The following is a 22,919-nucleotide window of genomic DNA, read 5'->3' on the forward strand; positions in this document are numbered from 1 at the left end:
CCATGTTAAAATAAAGAGAAAACAGCATCAATTAATTAACTGGTTGTTATCATTATAAAAGTTGTAGCAAATGGTTTAATCAATACCCATTCCCTATAAGGGAAATTTTGTCCAGACAGCTGCACTAAGGCCTGCTCTTTTATCGAATTCCAAATGCCAAGGCTTCTTTTACATGCACACTAATGTGTACACAGGAACTCAGTTTTTCGTCCCTTTCAAACGACAAGACAGCTCCGAACTGGCTAATGAAGATGGGTATACGCTATACAGTGTGCTATGAGGGAAATTTTGCCTGGACAGCGACACTACGGCCTGCTCTTTTATCGAATTCCAAATGCCAAGGCTTCTTTTACATGCACACTAATGTGTACACAGGAACTCAGTTTTTCATCCCTTTCAAACAACTAGACAGCTGTCCTTGTCAGGCCCTCCATACTGCACCACTGACAAGGGGAAATGTGGCTCGCAAAGTAAACAGCTAGTAGACAGACTTTGCAAATACGTAAGTTACTGTGAAATCTTAGTAAGCAAAGATATTATTTTAAAAATATTACAGCATTTTATAAGCTAAAATTTTTTTATTGTACTTTTTTGACTTCATGTTTTTGTGTCACAGTTGTCTGTGTGTTTGTCTTGAGAGAGAGAGAGAGAGAGAGAGAGAGAGAGATAAATGGGGTTTAACGTCCACTCGACACATATGGTTTAATTTTATTTACATAATTCACTTGCGCGTAGGGGTCTTTAGCAGTGGGAGGAAACTGGAGGCCCCGGAGAAAACCCACGAGGTTGGACAGGCGACCCTACTCCTTGCCACGTACAACCAGGGATTCGAAACCACACCAGTCGACTCAATGACAGACTATATGATACAGCGCGCGCACGCTAACCATTCAGCCCCCCCCTACCCGTGTTTGTCTTGAAGTTTACATTAAACATACATGTGGTACATAATATTAAACATATAATACAATAGTTTTTTTCTTCACACTTTTTGTGGATTAGGCACTACAAATGGACAGTAGTATTATATATTAAACATACATTATGCAAGAGCTAAATCTGCCTATTGTAAGTCTTTTCTTTAGGCCTGAAATGTTATTTAAACTATTAATTAGACATTAATTAACAAAAAATGACCATAATCAACTCACGATCGCATTGGATACTCGAGATTTTAACTAGATTAGAACGGTTCGCCATCTAAAAATTTAATTTAAAAATGGGAAAGCGAGGCTAAGTCTCGAATATACCAGTGACCTGGTTACCACAATGCACACATCTAGTCAAAACTACAAACCATGATAATTTGGCTCAGAATGAAGTAATTTGAATAAAACTTTCATTATTTTCATTTTACATTATCTATTTTTGAGCTATTATAGCAAGAATGGTCAGCCCTTTATCTAAATCTTACATAATGTACAGTATCTTTAAATGAAATTGGAGGTCGGGTGTTCGATCCCTGCATTGGCCAAGAAAGTTCATCCAGATTTTCCGGCGTGGTTTCCCCTTGTAAGTGATGCAGGAAGGAGGGCCTGACAAGGACAGCTGTCTAGTCATTTGGATGGGACGAAAAACCGAGGTCCCGTGTACAAATTGGCGTGCACGTAAAAGATCCCTTGGCAGTTGCCGCTGCCCGGGAAAAATATCCCTCATAGCACACTGTATGGCGTATGCCCGTCTTCATTAGCCCAGTTTAGGAGCAAAACAGTAGGACATTAAACCCCATTTCATTTCATTTTATTTAAGCCCAACTGGGCTAATGAAGATAGACACACGCCAAAAGTGTGGTATGGGGAAAATTTTACCCAGGCAGTGGCGCTACAGACTTCTCTTATATACATGTAGAATTCCAACTGCCAAGCATTCTCTTACGTGCATGCCTATGTGTATACGGGACATCGTTTTTTCATCCTGTCCGAACAACTATACCTTGGTCCCTTGCCAGTGCCTCCATCCTGCACACCAATGACAAGGTGGAAAATCCTGATGAGAGAGAGAAATGGGGTTTAACGTCCACTCGACACGAACTAGGTCATTTCGGGACTAACATATGGTTTAATTTTATTTCAATAATTCGCTTGCGCGTTTGGGTCTTTAGCAGTGGGAGGAAACAGGCGACCAAATCCTGATGAACTCTCTCGGTCAACACAAGGATCAAACAGAAAACTTCCAGGTTAGCAAGCCAAGCTTTTACTCATTGAGGGGGGTTGGATGGCTGAATGGTTAGCACATGCGTGCTGTATCATAAAGTCGGTCATTGAGTCAACTGCGTGGTTTCGATTCCCCAGATGTATGTGACAAGGAGTAGGGTTGCCTGTCCATCCTCGTGGGTTTTCTCCGGGTCCTCCGGTTTCCTCCAACTGCTAAAGACCCTTACGCGCAAGTGAATTATTGAAATAAAATTGTATATGTTAGTCCCGACATGAGCTAGTTCGTGTCGAGTGGACGTTAAACCCCAAACCCATCTGTCTCTCTCTTTACTCATTGAGTCACTGTGGTTCCCCTAAGGGTAACAAATTGACTTGGTGTGGTGCCGTTCTCTTGTCCATAGGCCAAACCAATTTTGAATTTTTGAAATCCTTGGGAAGCCTTATTTACATTTTACTTGCCATTTATTGGGGAACAAAAATAGTTTAAAAACTTAATAGGTGGTTGCTCTTCTCAAAACCTTTAAATTCAAATTTTTTAAGTTTAAAAACAAAATAGTTCACGAAAATCAAGCAGCTAATTATCAAAAAAATAATGAAGTTTAAAGTCCACTCGGCACAAATTAGGTTATTTTGGGACTAACATATGGTTCAATTTTATTTCAATAATTTATGTGTGGGTAGGGGTCTCTAGCGCACAAGCTTACAAAACTCCACCCCACCCAGTTGTATATAGGTGTATATGTAACAAAACTTACCTGTGCTGAGCTGTTTGGTCTCTTTTCCACTGAATATTTCCCACTTGACATTATATAAATTTTTCTCAAAACAACTTATTTCCTTCACAAAACGTCTTAAACACCAAACTTCCCAAATTTATCTCAGAATATATTCAACTTGTCATACATTATTAGCCCAAAGTTGTTGAATGAAAATAGCATGAATAATATTAAAACTGTTCAACTGCACAAAGAAAACTTAAAAAGACACAGCTTTCAAAATGTTTCACTTCTCCGCAAAAATAAATTTTGTTTAAGTTTTTAAAAAAATGTGAAATATAGAGACACGTTCACTTTATAAATGTTTAAATTGATCAACACAAATAAAATCTCGTTTTAAGTTTCTCAGTCACAAGATATATAAAAAAAAGTTTAATTCATGGAGTGTGTTTAAAATCCAGTAAAACACTGTGACAACATGTATCAACATAAAAAGAACCTACAACCTGTGGGTTTTTTACAGGATTTCTATAAAATGTGACTCCAAACAATACACAACCGCATAAACCACCAATTGATACCGGTATATGAAACTGTCGAACCAGGGGAGCTTGTTGTCATTAATAGGGACTCGGTAGGGAGTCTCATATATAACACTGTTAAGTTGAACCACTTTACAATGGTATATATATACATGTAACAACACCCTTTGATATATTACTTTATCATATCGCATAGGGGGTTGAGGGGATAGGGGGTTGAGGGGTTGAGGGGATGGGGGGGGGGGTCAAGTGGGCAAGCTTGAGCTGTAATTTATTTCATGTAAATTATATCCTAGATAATCATGAGACCTAGCTGATAAAAAAAGCTTCCATAGAGAATATTTTGTTTGTCAAACAAACATGGGAAGCATTGCTGCCGTTTTGACGCACACCGGGGGGGTTGGATGGCCGATGGTTAGCACGTGCGCGATGCATCAAAAAGCCTGTCATTGTGTCAACTGGCGTGGTTTCGAATCCCTGGTTGTACGTGACAAGGAGTAGGGTCGCCTGTCCAACCTCATGGGTTTTCTTTGGGTCCTCCGGTTTTCTCCCACTGCTAAAGACCCCTACGCGCAAGCGAATTATTGAAATAAAATTAAAACCATATGTTAGTCCCGAAATGACCTAGTTTGTGTCGAGTGGACGTTAAACCCCATTTCTCTCTCTTTCTCTTGACACACCACTCTCTAATCTTAAACATTTATGCACTTAATTGAGCAGAAATGATGTCTCACTGCACCTGAATCTATAAGATTCTTGGGTAATCCCCCTGACCTCATAACAAACTTGATATTGTCTCCAACTAGGACCACCTTCTTTTCTAATTCTCGAATACACACATGCATAGCTAGAATGAGTGAAGGAATGGGGGTTTGGGCTCCTCTTTTGGTCAAATGTTTTTCTGTTGGGATATAAGCAGGATACAAGGCGCAGAAACAAAGATATAGGAACCAGACACGTGGTGAATGTCATTCAATTATAAAAATATTGTTGGAAAATTGTTTGGGCAAATTTTTTTAAAGATGGGTGCATTAGACAAGTACAAAGTTAAACAAATGAAAGGTTGGGTGAGGTAGAAAGCTGAAAGGCTGGGTGGGTTAGATAGTTGTTGGGTTGGGTGGGTTAGATAGCTGAAAGGTTGGGCGGGTTAGATAGCTGTGGGGTTGGGTGGGTTAGATAGATAAAAGGTTGGGTGGGTTAGATAGCTGAAAAGTTGGGTGGGTTAGATAGGCGAAGGGTAGGGTGGGTTAGATAGCTGAAAAGTTGGGTGGGTTAGATAGCTGAAAGGTTGGGCGGGTTAGATAGCTGTGGGGTCGGGTGGGTTAGATAGCTAAAAAGTTGGGTGGGTTAGATAGCTGAAAGGTTGGGCGGGTTAGATAGCTGTGGGGTCGGGAGGGTTAGATAGATAAAAGGTTGGGTGGGTTAGATAGCTGAGAGGTTGGGTAGGTTAGATAGATGAAAGGTTGGGTGGGTTAGATAGCTGAAAAGTTGGGTGGGATAGATAGCTAAAAGGTTGGGTGGGTTAGATAGCTGAAATTTTGGGTGGGTTAGATAGCTGAAAGGTTGGGTGGGTTAGATAGCTGTGGGGTTGGGTGGGTTAGATAGATAAAAGGTTGGGTGGGTGAGACAGATGAAAGGTTGGGTGGGTTAGATAGATGTAAAGATGGGTGGGTGAGATAGGTGTAATGTTGGGAAGATAGATGCATCACTGGGACTGTCAGACAGATTTCTGACAATGGTGTTCTCTGTGTATCCTAGTACTTGTAAAGTGAAAAGATATCTTGTGGCTAAATATTACATGTTTCAATACAAAAAAGAAATGCAGAAATATTTTACTCTTATTCTCTTATTGATGTACAGGGAGTATGGTCACCTGTCCAACCTCATGGGTTTTCTCTGGGTCCTCCAGTTTCCTCTGATTGCTAAAGACCCCTACGAGCATGTGAATTATTAAAAAAAAATTGAACCATATGTTAGTCCCGAACTGACCTAGTTTGTGTTATGTGGACGTTAAACCCCATTTCTCTCTCTCTGTCTCCCGGTCCTCCGGTTTACTTCGATTGCTAAAGACCCCTACGAGCATGTGAATCATTAAAAAAAAATTGAACCATATGTTAATCCCAAAATGACCTAGTTTGTGTTAAGTGGATGTTAAACCCCATTTCCCTCTCTCTCTCCGGTTTCCTCCGATTGCTAAAGACCCCTACGAGCAAGTGAATTATTGAAATAAAATTGAACCATATGTTAGTCCCGAAATGACCTAGTTTGTGTTAAGTGGACATTAAACCCTCTCTCTCTCTCTCTCTCTCCTTCTCTCTCTCTTATTGATGTTTACAGTATGTGTAGCCTATGCCGGTGCATGAAGTTAGGCTAATTTCACTAAGACTTAAATATATCATGCTGTAGGTATTGTATCTGGCTTACATACACAGTAAGTAATATTGTAAAACATGTGGGTTACCTCCCTTTGTAAATTTGTTCTTGAGTTTATTATCGTGGAATGGTACTACAAACAGCAACTTGAGAGTCATTCCTCCGTACCTGTGTCTTAAAGTCATTCATTGGTACAGATAATTGTACCTGTGATTTAAAGTCATTCATTGGTACTGCTGATTTGTACCTGTGTTTTAAAGTCATTCATTGATACAGCTAATTGTACCTGTGTTTTCACGGGTACAGCTAATTGTACCTGTGTTTTAAAGTCATCCATCAGTAGGCTACATGTACCGGTAAATGTACCTGTGTTTGTAGTCTGTTGAGTAAAAAAAATAAAAAGTACTTGACTTACTTTTACTTACACACTAAAAAAATAAACCATTTCTTGATTTCACTTACCTGAAAAATACAAAATATAAACAAAATATAAAAACAAAATATACACAATTTATAAACAAATTAATCTACAGGTATGATCTAAATTTGTTTTCATTACAGGAAGTTTTTCTTAAATAACGCTGAAAATGGGAAATAGTGGCAAATGGTTCCTGTTTGTACCAATATTATTGTAAATATATATTTCTTCCTACATGTACCACGGACCACATTTTATTGTATTGTTTAACTATAGGACTGTAAGCACAGGTTGAACAGAGTTATTTCCCCTGAATAGACAGTACTGAACATTATTCAACAGAGCTGTGTATTTGTGTAGTGTAAAAGATCATCAATACAATCAAGGAGAATTGTATGAAAGAGAGAGAGAGAAATGGGGTTTAACGTCCACTCCACACAAACTAGGTCATTTCGGGACTAACATATGGTTTAATTTTATTTAGATAATTCGCATGCGCATAGGGGTCTTTAGCAGTGGGAGGAAACCGGAGGACCCGGAGAAAACCCACGAGGTTGGACAGGCGACCCTACTCCTTGTCACGTACAACCGGGGATTCGAAACCACGCCAGTCGACTTAGTGACAGACTTTATGAATTGTATGAAATGAAATGGGGTTTAACATCCTGCTTGTTGATAACAACTGGGCTACTGGAGACAGGCATATGCCATGCAGTGTACTATGAGGGATGGTGGACAAAATTTTAGTAGTAGTCTGCAGGGTCTTCTTTTAAGGTTTTATTGGCAAAGCACGTTTTTTTTTAATTTGGGGTTCCGTCAAAATTTCCAGAATTTGACTTCCAATATCACACTTACACTTTTATAACCAGAATATAACCGAATTAACATATTTATAACCGTGTGTCGGTATCATTAACAGTCCAAAGAAACATCCAAACTTGATCCAAGGAACAAACCTTCATTCACATGCACGTAATGATGTTTTGCTATGTAATTTTCATGCTTTAGGTGGTGAATACGTCAACAATACCAAACTTTTGAAACAGAAATCGAAGGTGATCGATGATCATAATGACAGCTAAATTTCCCCATACAATCTTGCCAGATTCACAAGGCTATTATATACATAGTCTGTACTGATATTTGTATTATAGACAATAATTACATGTTTAATTGTTTGGTAGTACATGTACATGTATATGTATTCTGTGTTTAATTGTTTAGTAGTAGTCTGTGATATTGTGATATTTGTATTATAGACGATAATTACATGTTTAATTGTTTAGTAGTAGTCTGTGATATTGTGATATTTGTATTATAGACGATATTAACATGTTTAATTGTTTAATAGTAGTCTGTGATATTTGTTTTTTAAATTGGTAAATATATTCATGGGATTCTGTGATAACCAAAATTATAGAAATGTGCATCAGTATGAGAATCAACATGTGTATCAGTAAAACGTTCAGTATCCACGCATTGATCTTAATGAAGTGATGATAAATTTCAAGATTGAAAATCATCGAAACCGCACCAGTTTCCCTGGGGTCCACATGAACACAGATAAAATGATATCAGCATCAGATTACCTCTATAGATTATTAATTGCAGATTTTCATATCAAAAAATGAAACCTAATGGCACTGTGACTTTACATAAATATGCAACTTTATGTTGCTGAATGCTATTTGCAGTTTCCATGGCGACAATATTATATTTTTTCGGCTTAATTCACTCTAAATTGATTAAAAAGGCATTAGGTAAGATTAGATAAAGAGCTGACAGTTCTTGCTATAATAGATAATGAAAACAGAATATGCTGAAAATTTCAGTCAAATTGCTTCACTCTGAACCAAGATATTAACAATTCATCATTACTAACATTGGTTCTATAATAAACAAAGTCTCGATATCCATTTTTACGTTAAATCACCCATCACAAAACATATTAAAATCCACTAAATATCACAGGCTAACAATGACATCGAGAGTTAATTAAGGTCTTATTATCGTGTTAATGTCTAATTAATAATTTAGATGACATTTAAGGTCTAAATAAAGACCTACAATAGGCAGATTTAGTTGTTGCATGTTTAAGGAATCAAACCCAAAATAACATCAGCAGATAAACTGCTAACTTGGATTTAATCAGGTTAAAAAGAAGCCAATTAAAATATTTTACACAAGAGTTTTTTTTTTTTTAATAAACAATATTTTTATTCAGGATGTATGAATGGGATTGGAGAACAGGCTTAGCCTATGTAAAACCCCTCTCCCTACACAATAATTATAGGTACATGTAGCGCTGGATTGTTTATATCGTTTGCTTGGGAAATTTTCAATTTATCATATCTTTCTAAATAGGAAAAGAATTGGATCATTTTGGGGCTAATATTCCTTTTAAATCCACAATAATGTAATTTGCAGGAATTCCAAATCCATCAAATATCAATCAACATATTGGGAAATTTTCAATTCGTCATGTCTTTGTAAATAGGAAAGGAATTGAATCATTTGGGGCTGATATTCCTTTTAAAAACTTTTAACTTCCACAATACTACCCTGTAACCCAGGTATCATTTAATCTTGTGTATCTAGCACTAATTTCTTTCACATTCGTTTAATATCAAATTTTTGTTTACAAATTCGTAAAAATCGTTTAAAATCACCAAAAATAATAAAATTTGTACTTGTGTCCAGTTTAAAGCTGACCATTCAAATCCATCAAATATCAATCAACAGCTTGTGATTTCTGAATACATAAATATTCAATCTACATATTGTACGAAGAAATATATATCAATAAAATAATTAATAAATATAGCGATAATCGCAGGTGTCTTATTGTAAAATAATGTGTAGATCAGCTGACAATATGTGTGATTATTGTCCATGGTGTGATTATAGCATGCAATCAGAATCAAATAATGGAATGGAACGGGATTGTGTGTATCTTCAACACATGGTTATTTCTGAGACAGATATATACAGTAGAATATTTCTTACTCATAAGAGAGAGAGAGAGAGAGAGAGAGAAATGGGGTTCAACATCCACTTGGGACTAACATATGGTTTAATTTTATTTCAATAATTCGCTTGCGCGTAAGGGTCTTTTGTAGTGGGAGGAAACCGGAGGACCCGGTTGGACAGTCGACCCTACATTTACTCCTAATCACTTTAAAGCAGAGAATCGAAACCACACCACTTGACTCAATAACAGACCTTGTGATTTCATGTGCATGCATTAAACCACTAGACCACCCATTTTTAAATAAGAAATGATCGTTTTTAAAAAAGTATTGCTTCAGTTTTTAAACATTCTCACAAGCCTCAGTACGCTTGAGTCTTGGTGAAATACAATCTCCTGGCATCTTGTAGTACTATCAGACTTATTTCCTTGTTGTGTTTGTTTTCTTTGTTATCGTAATAACACTACAGAATAAATGGTTCTTACAACTTTATTGCTAAGCTGTAATGGCTTTGAAGGTTCCTCATTCTCAATAATAGCTAGTAGCTGCTTGGAATGTCTGGGTGAGCTCTGCCCAGTCACGCTCAACACCCTCTTTTATAACCCCTTAATTTCTGCACATCTTAGATAGGCTTCACGTTAATTTCCATCCCAAATATGGAATAAACCTTTTTATTTCACAAGACCAGAGGAGGAAACATTACCTTATTTGGTCTACCAATCATAGGTCAATAAACAGATAGAATTTGATGGATAATTTGACAATGGTATGATTTTACCAAAATATTACTGCTTTTTTATGTATAAATATATATTCACGTTCATTAAGTACGTATGACTTGACTCTATAGACAGAGTGAAGCAACAAATTTTTCAAAGAACCAATTTTGTCTTAAGGACCAAAGTGCTACAATCTTCAAACCTTGGTACACCACTGATCTTTAAACTCATTGCTTTATAATAAAGCGAAATATCTTTCTATTCAAAGGATTCTTGCAGACAGCTACATCAAGCGATTCCTTACGATTTGAAAACGGGCCAATATTTAATCATGGATATTTCTTGTGTTTTTGAATTCTATAATCTTCTGAGAAGCCCATGGAAAACCAAATAATGGATGATTCCGTCGTGTTTGTTATCTGCAGACTGATTGTTAATGAAATCCACCACAGCTTTTAGATTAAATTCAGGAATCTAAAATCAAATCAGTCGTGGTGACTTGGTTCCTATTCCTGTGAGATTTTGTTCTAATTTATCAAAACGTTGCCGCCATTAACCCCCCTGACACCTCAATTACAACAAAATGTAAATTCTTACAAAATATGCAAATCTCATTACCTAAAGACCAACTCATCATGTTTCATTTTATCAGAGAGAGAGAGATAGAGAGAGAGATGGTGTTTAACCTCCACTCAACTCAAACTATGCCATTCTGGGACTAACATATGGTTTAATTTTATTTCAATACTTCAGTGGGAGGAATCCGGAGAAACTGGAGAAAACCCACGAGGTTGGACAGGCAACCCTACTCCTTGTCACGTACAACCGGGGAATCAAAACCACGCCACTTGACTCAATAATAGACCATTTGATCCAACTCGCATTCGGCTACCCAATCCCCACGTTTTATCAGAACAAAAGCACTGATGCATACAGGGTGGTCAGACATGAAATGAAATGAAATGGGGTTTAACGTCCTACTGTTCTGCTCCAAACTGTGCTAATGAAGACGGGCATATGCCATACAGTGTGCTATGAGGGGAAATTTTGCTCGGACAGCGGCACTACAGCCTACTCTTACATGTATATCAAATTCCAACTGTCAAGGGATCTTTTTACGTGCATGCCAATGTGTACACGGGACCTCGGTTTTTCGTATCATCCGAATGACTAGACAGCTGTCCTTGTCAGGCCCTCCATCCTGCATCACTGACAAGGGGGAAAAACGCCAGAAAATCTGGATGAACCTTCTTGGACAATGCAGGGATCGAACACCTGACCTCCAGGCTAGTGAGCCAGTGTCTTACCCACTTAGACACCGTGGTCAGACATGGGTAATCTGATACTAAACTTAAATATGACAAATTGAAATGTGCATTTTGTACATACTAAACTTACGCTGACTCTCTACAGTTAGCACCACTTGAAAACAGACACTAAGCTAGTTGATTGACATTTTAAGTCCAACATCGACGATTTTAGGCGAAAACACTTTGAGAATTTTGTTGAGTATTTATAATAAAATTTAAAAAGTTTATTTATTCTTTGTGTATGACACATGTGAAAAAAAGTAGAAATGCATTGCAAAACCATATACTAATTTTTGGATATGGCGGCCATTTCAATAATTCGCTTACGCATAGGGGTCTTTAGAAGTGGGAGGAAACCTGGTGGACCCAGAGAAAACCCATGAGGTTGGACAAGCGACCCTACTCCTTGTCACATACAACCGGGGAATTGAAACCATGCCACTTGACTCAATGACAGACCTTATGATACAGCGTGCATGCGTTAACCATTCGGCCATCCAATTCTCCCCTCCTGATCAATAAACACAGATTCAATTCACAGAAATACAAACATATCTCACACACACACGATCATGATTTTCGTCTGACTTATACATGTACAATTTATTTCCTATATTTGCGCTGCTTTGAGTGAAACTGAGAAGAAATCAATAAAAATATAGAGTAATAAAAAGATGTTAATATCATATACATTGACTGGATACATGATATACTATATACATGTATATACAGTAATGTGGGCCCCATAAAAAAATTAATATTCATTTTATATGTGTAGCTCCTCAACCATAACAGATTTTGTGAATAAATTATATAATATTATTGTTTACCTTGTGCTTGATAATCACAAGAGATTACTTGTTCAGTGGTTATACATTATTAAAGTGTCTAATGATTGTTATCCATAAAGTTGTATTTGTATAATTTCAATGTTTTCCTACCACTATATAGATACCTTACAAACAATATACATGTATAATACTACTGCACAGAGATAGAGAGAGAGAGAGAGAGAGAGAGAGAGAGAGAGAGAGAGAGTATGGGGGGGATTCTTATAACTCATATTTCACCGAGAGAGAGAGAGGGGGGATATTAGAGAGAGGGAGAGAGAAAGGAAATGATATGAAATGAAATGGGGTTTAACGTCCTACTGTTCTGCTCCTATACTGGGCTAATGAAGACGGGAATACGCCATACAGTGTGATATGAGGGAAAATTTGCCCGGGCAGCGGCACTATCGCCTACTCTTATATCGAATTCCAACTGCCAAGGGATCTTTTACGTGCATTCCAATGTTTACACGGGACCTTGGTTTTTCGTCTCATCCGAAGGACTAGACAGCTGTCCTTGTCGGGCCCTCCGTCCTGCATCACTGACAAGGGGAAACCACGTCGGAAAATCTGGATGAACTTTCTCGGCCAATGCAGGGATCGAACACCCGACCACCAGGCTAGCGAGCCAGCGCCTTACCCACCTAGCCACCGTGGCTCTGGAGAAAGAAAGAGAGTGCAGTAACTACATTTGTGGGGGGGTACTGATATAAGGTGGTCTGAGAGAGATACACACACAAACTAGGGCATTTCGGGACTAACATACAGGGATGTAAGAATTTTATTTCAATAATTCACTTGCACGTATTGATCTTTGGCAGTGACGGAATACAGGAAGACCTGTGGAGAAAACCCCACAAGGTTGGGCAGACAACCCTATTCCTTGTCACGAACAAACTTGGGATCGAAACCATGCCACTTGACTCAATGACAGACCTTATGATACTGATCCAGAAGGAACTACAAATTAAATTATTCTGGTCAAACTGTGATTTTATGGTATAAGTATATAATAGTTTTAGGACTTTCTTTAATTCCAGTCTCATGGATCGGTTTTTATCATTATTTTATTTTTTATTATCATTCAGATTGATTAAAGATAAATGTCAACCAATTCCCCTTTAGACACAGAAAAAATCAAATATAATTTCACGAGACGTAGGCTGCCGCATGAATATAAAGCTAGTCATGTGACAGTAATACGACTTTACGGCTGTCGTTCAATATCATTCTGCATAGTTAGCATTCTGTGCTTGTTTTCACGAATCAATATAATAATCATTGTCCACAATTATAGCCATAAAAACATCATAATGAAACAGAATCAAAGAAATTATTCAACTAGAGTTGACTACAGAATTATGTCAATAAATTTATCTAATGGCAGGTATGTTCCAGTGTGGTTTCCCCTTGTCAGTGGTGCTGGACGGAGGGCCTGACAAGGAAAGCTGTCTAGTCGTTCGGATGGGACGAAAATCTGAGGTACCGTGTATACACTGACATGCACGTAAAAGATCCCTTGGCAGTTGGAATTCGATATAAGAGTAGGCCATAGTGCCGCTGCTCTGGCAAAATTTCCCTAATAGCACACTGTATGGCGTATGCCCATCTTCATTAGCCCAGGTTAGGAGCAGAACAGTGGGAAGTTAAACCTCATTTCATTTCATTTCATATCTAATGGCAGTAGATACATGCAGCACTATCGACAATGAACGAAAAAAAACCCAATGGAATAATTTGATGCAGTCTTCTAACCCATATATTTTTTTTGTATATGTAAGCAAAAATAAAAATGACTAAAATGGGGTTTAGCGTCCTACTTTTTATACACAAACCATGCAAAAGTGTCATTTGGCTGAATTTCTATTCACCCAAATTTTCATTCGACCGAAGCATTCGCCCGATTGTAGAATTCATTAGCCAATCACCACTGATGTCATGAAAGTCACATGATTTTTTAAAGACAAAATGGCGATTTATCATTGAAAAGTGGAATTCCGAGAAAGAATCAGAAACAAATACAGCATAAAATTTAAAAAGTTCCCACTACTGCAGCTATTTGTGTCTTTTGCTTGGTTGCTGCCATCTTTACTTATCATGTGAAAGGTGATGTAATCGACTGGTGAATCGGACAAAGATTTCACGTCCACACATTCGGCAGCAAATGAATTTGGCGGCAAATGATTCGGCTATTATGTCTCCCGGTTAAGCAAAATCGAAAAGGACTAAAATGAAATTTAGCTTCTTACATTTTTGCACCAAACAGGTTAAATGAAGAGTTGCACACAGCATGGAGTATACACATGCTAAATGTATGAAGTTAATTGTGCCCCGAGAGAGCTTTGCTTCTGCCTATCGGCATGACTCTTCATCGAATTCCAATTGTCAAGCGGTAGTGTCCCTTAATGTGCACACCAACGTCTAATTGGATGGAACCTTGTTTTTTCGATTGTATTGAATGGGTAAGAAACTTGTCATGGCCTCCATCCCACACCACTAAAACAAGGGGAGACCACTACACAACAATCTAGAGAAACTTTCTCGATCAACCCCTGGGTCGATTGTCGTATTACCGAAGTACAAACAAATGAAATGGGGTTTAACATCCTACTATTCTGCTCAGACTGGGCTAATAAAGACAGGCATACGCGCGCCATACAGTGTGCTATGAGGGAAATTTTGCCCGGGCAGCAGCACTATGGCCTACTTTTATTCCAACTGACGAGGGATATTTTACAAGCACGCCAATGTAAACTCGGGACCTCAGGTTTCCATCCCATCTGAAGGACTAGACAGCTGTCCTTGTCAGGCCCTCTGTTCTGCAACCACTGACAAGGGGAAAACACGACGGAAAATTCCGACGAACTTTCTCGGCCAATGCAGGGATCGAACAACAGAACATATGGAGACACAACCACCAATTACTTTATTGGTACCCACAAATGTATTTGCTGTACTCACTCTCTCTCGCTTTCTCTCTTCAAATCAATATTTTGTCTCTCTTTCCAAATTACTCCATGAACCCTTCAAATTAATATATCTTACATCGAAAGCCAGCCATTTAGTTTTCTATACATGTATGTAGGAGTTATTAACAACTATTTTTAAAACCTTTTAATTCCAATACGGAAGACAATATAGAAATTTAATCATTCCGAACTTACACTACATTTCCTTTTATTAGAACTTTTTTAATTTTCTTTTACAAACCATTATTCAGATTTATTATGATTACTTGTCACATAGCCATATCTGAGATAGAAGTTAAAAGCATTGTCATGACAACAATCGTAATGGCTGTCACGTCTATTTAGAGTACAGCACGCTCTGTTGCTTTTTTAAATGTCGACATCCATTATACTGTCAACTATTAAAAAGACCCATGTATTATAAATATGACAGATATAAGTATCAAAAAAAAAAGATTAGAGTCTTAAACAAAATAAGTGACAATTCGTATCTGTTTATTGTCATGTGATCTCATTGGACGTGCAAATTTTTACTTCTTCTAGGCTGAGTGTGATAGAACAGCATAGAGAAATGGGGTTTAAAGTCCACTAAAAAGTTCACTAAACACAAACTAGGTTATTTTGGGAATAAGATAAATCAGTAGCCTGGCCGTATGCATATTAAGTTTTTCTAAGGTACGATGCTAGGTTGTGTGTGCTAGAACAACAGCCTGGGTTCTGTGTGCTAGAACAACAGCCTGTTTTCTGTGTGCTAGAACAACAGCCTGTTTTCTGTGCTAGAACAACAGCAGCCTGGATTCTGTGTGCTAGAACAACAGTCTGGCTTGTGTGCCACAAAAGAACAAAGTTGCTCAGACAAGAAACACACATAAAATTGGACACCTAGAAATTTGGGCTTGGTGTGCTAAAGCTGCAAATGGATCTCTTTTAGGCATGCCAAAACATAAAATAGCAAATTGGGCTTGGTGTGACAAAATAACAACTAGGGCCTCAGATGTTACACACTTCAAATCTACATGTAGTTTGGGTATGATAAAACAAATGTGGTTTTGGGGAGACAAAATAGCAACTTGAGCTACATGTAGGTGTGACAAGCAAATTAGCTTTTACATACACATGTATGTGACAAAGTCGCATATTACTGCATTGGAAGCAGATGTTAAACATACATTATGCAAGAGCTAAATCTGCCTATTTCAGGTCTTTCTTTAGGCCTGAAATGTTATCTAAATTATTAATTAGACATTAATTAACCTATCCAGGCCATAATCAACTCTAGATGGCAGCGCTAGCCTGCGATCTTTAGTGGATTGTAAGCCGATTTACTGCATAACTTTCCTACTCGATTAAACGATTAAATGGATAATCGAGACTATGCTGTTTATCGTACTGACTTTAGTAATGATGACCGAGGCTTATGGGAATTTCAGTCGCTTAGTTCTCGGTTCATAGTGGATAAATTTGAATGAAATTTTCACCAAATTGCCTTTACATTATCTAGTTTTTAACTATTATAGTGAGAACTGCCAACTCGTTACCGAATCTCCCATAATGTATCTTTAAAAAAAGCTATTTCACACACACACAAAACCACAAATTTTTAATTACCAATTCATACCTGTATATGTATTTACAACTACTGCCAGACAGTACAATTAACCACACTCTTATCATACATGTACCTGTAGTGATTACAATACATGTAGTATGGTTTAATGGTCTCCTGCGAAACATTAAGTAATATATTATTACGCAATGTTTTTAGCTCGAGACCATTAAACAACTTAAAATAAAGACACTATCCTGCACATGCTTTTCAATGAAATACATCACACGAGTCCAATATTTCATCTAGTATAGTGTACGATTGGCAAGTTGCCCGTACATTATTGGAAATAACGGTACGCCAAATCAAAGGATGATGTCACATCTGTATTTTAAAGATTTCTAGAGAACATAAATAATATTCTGAAGGAATCACTGATTGATAAAGTCTAATTAAGTCTAGTAGAAACATCACTCAGTAATAAGTAGTCATAGAATTGTGTGACCTGTGTATTTCCAATTCAATTACTAAATGAAAATAAAACAATTTACTATAATAGAAGAAGTAAAAGCACCTGTGATTCAGGGTGGGGCTGGTTCCACCTGTGATTCAGGGTGGGGATGGTTCCAGTAATCAGTAAACCAATATTGACCACATAATAAACCAGTTCATGGTCTGGTATTAAAATAAATATAGTTCATCAAACAGTTAATATTAAAATAATCAACTCCACCCAAGTTAATTAACTCAAATTAATCAAGTTAATTTGTGCTTATCACAATAAATAATATTTAATTATCCTATCAAATTAATCAACAATTTAAGACAACATGCAGCCCAGACAGGATTTTCCAGCCCCTTACAATTTAATTCGACCTTAAACATTGGCAATGGCCATTAAATTGTACATTCCAGAAGCAATGACCTGGGAAATCCCTCTCTGCCCATTGCTGGATTGGCTTCTGATACTTGAGCTTTTGAGGGAGTGTGTCTATTCTTCCCATTCAATCAAATCTATCCCAAGTACAGCAACATGACAGCCCTTCGTTTAATCTGGGGTCTCCCCTAAAACTTTGGACAGTGATTTAAGGTATTAAAAATGGTGAAAGTATTCTTTGTCTCCATACAGTATTGAGCATTACAGAATATTATATGTATTTCTAATACATGTACAGAGATTTTATATTACTGTACAATACGGATCAATATTACAATCTTATTCAAAAATCATTTATCAAAGGCATGTTAAAAATGTCTGCTCTATACTTGAAGTCTTTTATCTAACAAGATTCCCCGGTTGTATGTGACAAGCAGTAGGGTTGCCTGTCCAACCTCATTGGTTTTTCTCCTGGTCTTCCGGTTTCCTCCCACTCCTAAAGAGAGAGAGAGAAATGGGGTTTAACGTCCACTTGACACAAACTAGGTCATTTCGGGACTAACATATGGTTTAATTTTATTTCAATAATTCGCTTTAGCAGTGGGAGGAAACTGGAGGAAAGGAATTATTGAAATAAAATAGAACCATATGTTAGTCTCGAAATGACCTACATGTAGTTTGCGTCGAGTGGAAAGAGAGAGAGAAATGGGGTTTAACGTCCACTCGACACAAACTAGGTCATTTCGGGACTAACATATGGTTTAATTTTATTTACATAATTCGCTTGCGCGTAGGGGTCTTTAGCAGTGGGAGGAAACCGGAGGACCCGGAGAAAAGCCACGAGGTTGGACAAGCGACCCTACTCCTTGCTACGTACAACCGGGGATTCGAAACAATGCAGTCGACTCAATGACAGACTTTATGATACAGCGCACGCACGCTAACCATTCAGCCATCCAACCCCCCAAAATTCAACAAAGGGTATTCTTATGTTTTGTATGTCTATCGAAAATTACGTTTTTCCAAAATTTTAATTTTTGGGAAAATTATTGGGAGAGCGGGTCGGTGGGGCACAGGTTCACCTATTCTACTGAGGCTTAAGGTAAAATAACTCCTCCCCCCCCACCATCACTAGTCATCTGTATATATAACAGAACTATAAAAGACAAATTGCCAGGAACCTCTTGATTTCTACATATATATTGACCGTATAATTTACTGATTTATTTGTATTGGATGATAAGTAAACAATACAAGAACTATTCAATCAAGAGAATTAATCCAGTGACCCGCTAGCGCTATATATACTATTGTATATCGCATGTTTTATATATATACCATTACATATCTCTAATAAAAGCTTATTTTAACTCACAATATATCATTTCTAACTTTGTAAATTGTATATGTATGTACATGTAGACCTCCAGTATGTTTTATGGGTCTCTAATACAAATGTACCACATCTCCTTTGGAAAGAGAGAGAAATTGGGTTTAACGTCCACTCAACACAAACTAGGTCATTTCGGGACTAACACATGGTTCAATTTTATTTCAATAATTCGCTTGTGCGTAGGGGTCTTTAGCAGTGGGAGGAAACCGGAGGACCTGGAGAAAACCCACGAGGTTGGACAGGCGACCTTACTCCTTGTCACGTACAACCGGGGAATCGAAACCCCCGCCAGTTGACTCAATGACAGACCCTATGATACAGCGCAGCGCGCACGTGCTAACAATTCGGCCATCCAACCCCCCTCATCTCCTTTGGGGAATTCACATAGTTAACAAATTTGATATACTATTATATTATACAATGCCCCTAAATTATAAAGAAGGGGGTCAGTAAGTAAATCACTTCATATGTAGCTCGCAAACCAGGAGGTCCAGGGTTTGATCCCAGAGTTGGCAGTGTCCCATTGTCAGCGGTGCAAGATGGAGGGCCTGAGAAGGAACAGGGACTAGTTGTTCGAATGGAACAATAAAAGAACCCTTGATAGTTGCAATTCAATGTCTGTCTAGGCAAAATTTCACCATAGAACATGGCCCGGTTGGAGCAGGGCAGTAGACTTATTTCATTCATTCATTCCCTTAATTCTAAGTATGTACATTGTAATGCGTTGTTTTTATTATGTACAAAATCTGAGGTGTTTTGTTATATACATGTACCTACCTGTAACTTGTACCTGTGGTTATTTTATCATCAATCAAATTATATGTCTTTACATGACAGGTGTTATATAAGGTTTATGTCTACATTGTACCTACATCTGCATCTAGTACAATAAAACATCTTCTTCTTGAATACATGTATATTAAATATCAGTTTGGCTTTATTATACAATATCTAAGTTTACAGATCTTTTTTTATAAAATAACTTGTAAACAAGTTCAGTATATCTTGGTTTCTTTGCGTTATTTTAACATCAACTACATGTACATGTAATCATATATCTGAAATAATTATAATCTATCATATCTCAACTGATCATCAACTATCATATCTCAACTGATCATCAACTATCATATCTCACCTAATCATCAACTATCATATCTCATCTAATCATCAACATCAACTATCATATCTCAACTGATCATCAACTATCATACCTCAACTGATCATCAACTATCATATCTCACCTAATCATCAACTATCATATCTCACCTAATCATCAACTATCATATCTCAACTGATCATCAACTATCATATCTCACCTAATCATCAACTATCATATCTCACCTAATCATCAACTATCATATTTTAACTGATCATCAACTGTCATACCTCAACTAATCATCAACTATCATCATCATTCCATATAATTGTGTCACGTGTTTTTTTTCTCGTCCAGTTACTAAATGCCACTTAAACAATTTATCATACATGTATCTCAACAAATGGGGGGTGGCCTAATGATTTTATAACATGTACATGTACACTGTAAATCACAAGGTCCGTCATTGAGTCAAGTAGCGTGGTTTCGATTCCCTGCTTATATGAGACGAGTAGGGTCACCTGTCCAACCTTTGTGGGTTTTTTACGGGTTTTCAGTTTTCCCACATCTAATTAAGGCCCCTATGCGTGAATGAATTATTGAAATAAAATTGAACCATATGTTAGTTCCACACAAACAATCTAAAATCAAAAATCGTTATTATCTGACAATATCATTTGTATAAAGTCAATATTTCAGATGACTGCCTGGAGCCAAAACTGTCATACATGTAGCTTTCTGCAAATTATTAGGTGAACATACAGAGAATCTTTGGTCTATTAAAATGTGGCAAGCCTCTAAGTCAATACCATTCACAGTCTTTGACATTGCAAACATGACTTGTTGGTCAGTTTAAATCAACATTGATGTTGTTATCTTACCGTGAAAAGATGGGCTTCTGATATCCAATATTTAAGATAAAATGAAAATTTTAAAATTGGCACACGAATCGCATGTCAGAATGCCATTTGTAATGAATGAGGCTAGACATATCCCACAGGAGAATACAACTGGTGTAGACTGGAATAACCAGACGCTAAAGACTACCATTCAATTTGGACTCTTTGCATATTTCGCCGAACATAAATGATTAGAAACGATTGAATGTAAATCAGTTTATATACATTCATATTACATTATTATATGCGTTGCGACCCATTTGTGTCAATTTCTAAGTTTTCTAAGTGCCAATAAAATAGGGGGAGAGATAGAGAAATGGGGTTTAACATCCACTCGACACAAACTAGGTCATTTTGGGACTAACATATGGTTTAATTTTTATTTCAATAATTTGCTGGCATGTAGGGGTCTTTAGCAGTGGGAGGAAACCAGAGAACCCGGAGAAAACCCTACTCTTTGTCACGTACAACTGGGGAATTGAAACCCCGCCAGTTGACTCAATGACAGATCGTATGATACAGCGTGCGCGTGCTAACCATTCGGCCATCCACCCCCCCACCCCCCAATAAAATCAATAAAATAGGGATTTAGCTCCTTTAAATCAATTTTGTAGTACAATGTATCTATCTACTTAATATCCCAAAAGAAATAGAAAGAGAAATTGGGTTTAACATCCACTTGACACAAAAACTAGGTCATTTCGGGACTAACATATGGTTCAATTTTATTTCAATAATTCGCTTGCCCGTAGAGGTCTTTATCAGTAGGAGGACCCGGAGAAAACCCACGAGCTTGGACAGGCGACCCTACTCCTTGTCACGTACAACTGGGGAAGCGAAACCACGCCAGTTGACTCAATGAAACAACCAAGAGGTCTAAGGCTCAGTACTACTTCCCTAGGTCAGTGCCACAGGATAAAGGTCTTCACAAGGAACAGTGTCTAGTCATTCAGATGGGACCAAAAACCAAGCTCCAGTGAACATGTTACCTTACATGTAAAAGAACCTTAGATACAATGAAGAATAGGCAGAAATGCTGCTGCCCAGGCAAAATTCACCTCATAGCCTGGTTGGAGCAGAAAGTAGAATAGGCAGATATGCTAGTGTCCAGGCAAAATTCTCCCCCATAGCTTAGTTGGAGCAGAAAGGTAGGATATTACACACCATTTCATTTCATACCTCCTGTGAAGTACAAATGCATTTTTATCATTTTTTTCACAGGTCACACCTACCACACTAACCACTAAACTTAATATTAATCTTTAATCCCATCCTTCTAGACCACATATACACACAAAAAATTAACAAAATATAACCTCATATCCTAATTCACTTACTTATACACATATAAAACTAAGTTTGTTACAAAATCCTTGAAATAAAATCAATATGACAGGTTTTCAAATTGAATCACATGCCAGATAAAAAAAAACCCAAACATAACAGATTTCTTTATATATGGAAAAAATGTTTAAGTTAAATTCTCTACCTCCATTGGTGGCCGTTTGTTTATTTTTTATTCATAAATAATAATATTAAAGATGTCCTGATCGTATATTTTTAAAAAGATATCTAATTATTGATAGCTTAAAATCTACATGTACGCTTAAAGTTACAATAATTGATTGTATTTTACTTTTAAATAAGAAACTAAAACAATCAAAAGAAGACAATTTCCCTGCTTGCATTCAATCGATTAAAATTGCAATAAAATGTCACGTTGGCTTTACGTCAATGTGCATCTTAAAACCACTGATTGTTATATGCAATTTTCAGACAACATCGAATTTTTGCAACTTAATCCATAATACGCTTTCAGAATTTACCCAAATTGTTTACATTTAATTAAAGACACATTATGTAAGATTTAGATAAAGAGCTGGCCGTTCTTGCTATAATAGTTGAAAAATAGATAATACAAAATGAATGTATTGATAATTTCATTTAAAGTACATTATTCTGAGCAAAGTTATCACTGTTTGTAGTTTTGACAAGATGCGTGCATTGATTGTTCATTATTGTAATCACGGTACTGGTATATTTGAGACTAAGACTCGCTCCTCCATTTTTAAATTAAATCATTAAATGGCCGAGTAGATACACTGT

The 22,919-nt window shown here is 37.2% G+C and overlaps 1 protein-coding gene across 7 annotated transcripts in view; it reads right to left on the minus strand.

Annotated features, from left to right (window-relative positions):
- LOC126831685 (dipeptidyl peptidase 4) overlaps positions 1–22,919 on the minus strand; it is a 385,894-nt gene that overhangs the window by 104,886 nt on the left and 258,089 nt on the right. The window contains exon 1 of one of the 7 annotated variants that reach the window (XM_050562335.2): positions 2,909–3,132. The exons of the other annotated variants lie outside the window; for them this stretch is intronic. Coding sequence (XP_050418292.1) covers positions 2,909–2,959 — 51 coding nt within the window. The 5' untranslated portion in view covers positions 2,960–3,132. Of the gene's footprint in view, positions 1–2,908; positions 3,133–22,919 lie in introns of those variants that run through there. 7 annotated transcript variants of the gene reach the window in all.

This window comes from Patella vulgata, chromosome 9 (assembly GCF_932274485.2).
Source record: "Patella vulgata chromosome 9, xgPatVulg1.2, whole genome shotgun sequence".
Taxonomy (NCBI): Eukaryota; Metazoa; Mollusca; class Gastropoda; family Patellidae; genus Patella; species Patella vulgata.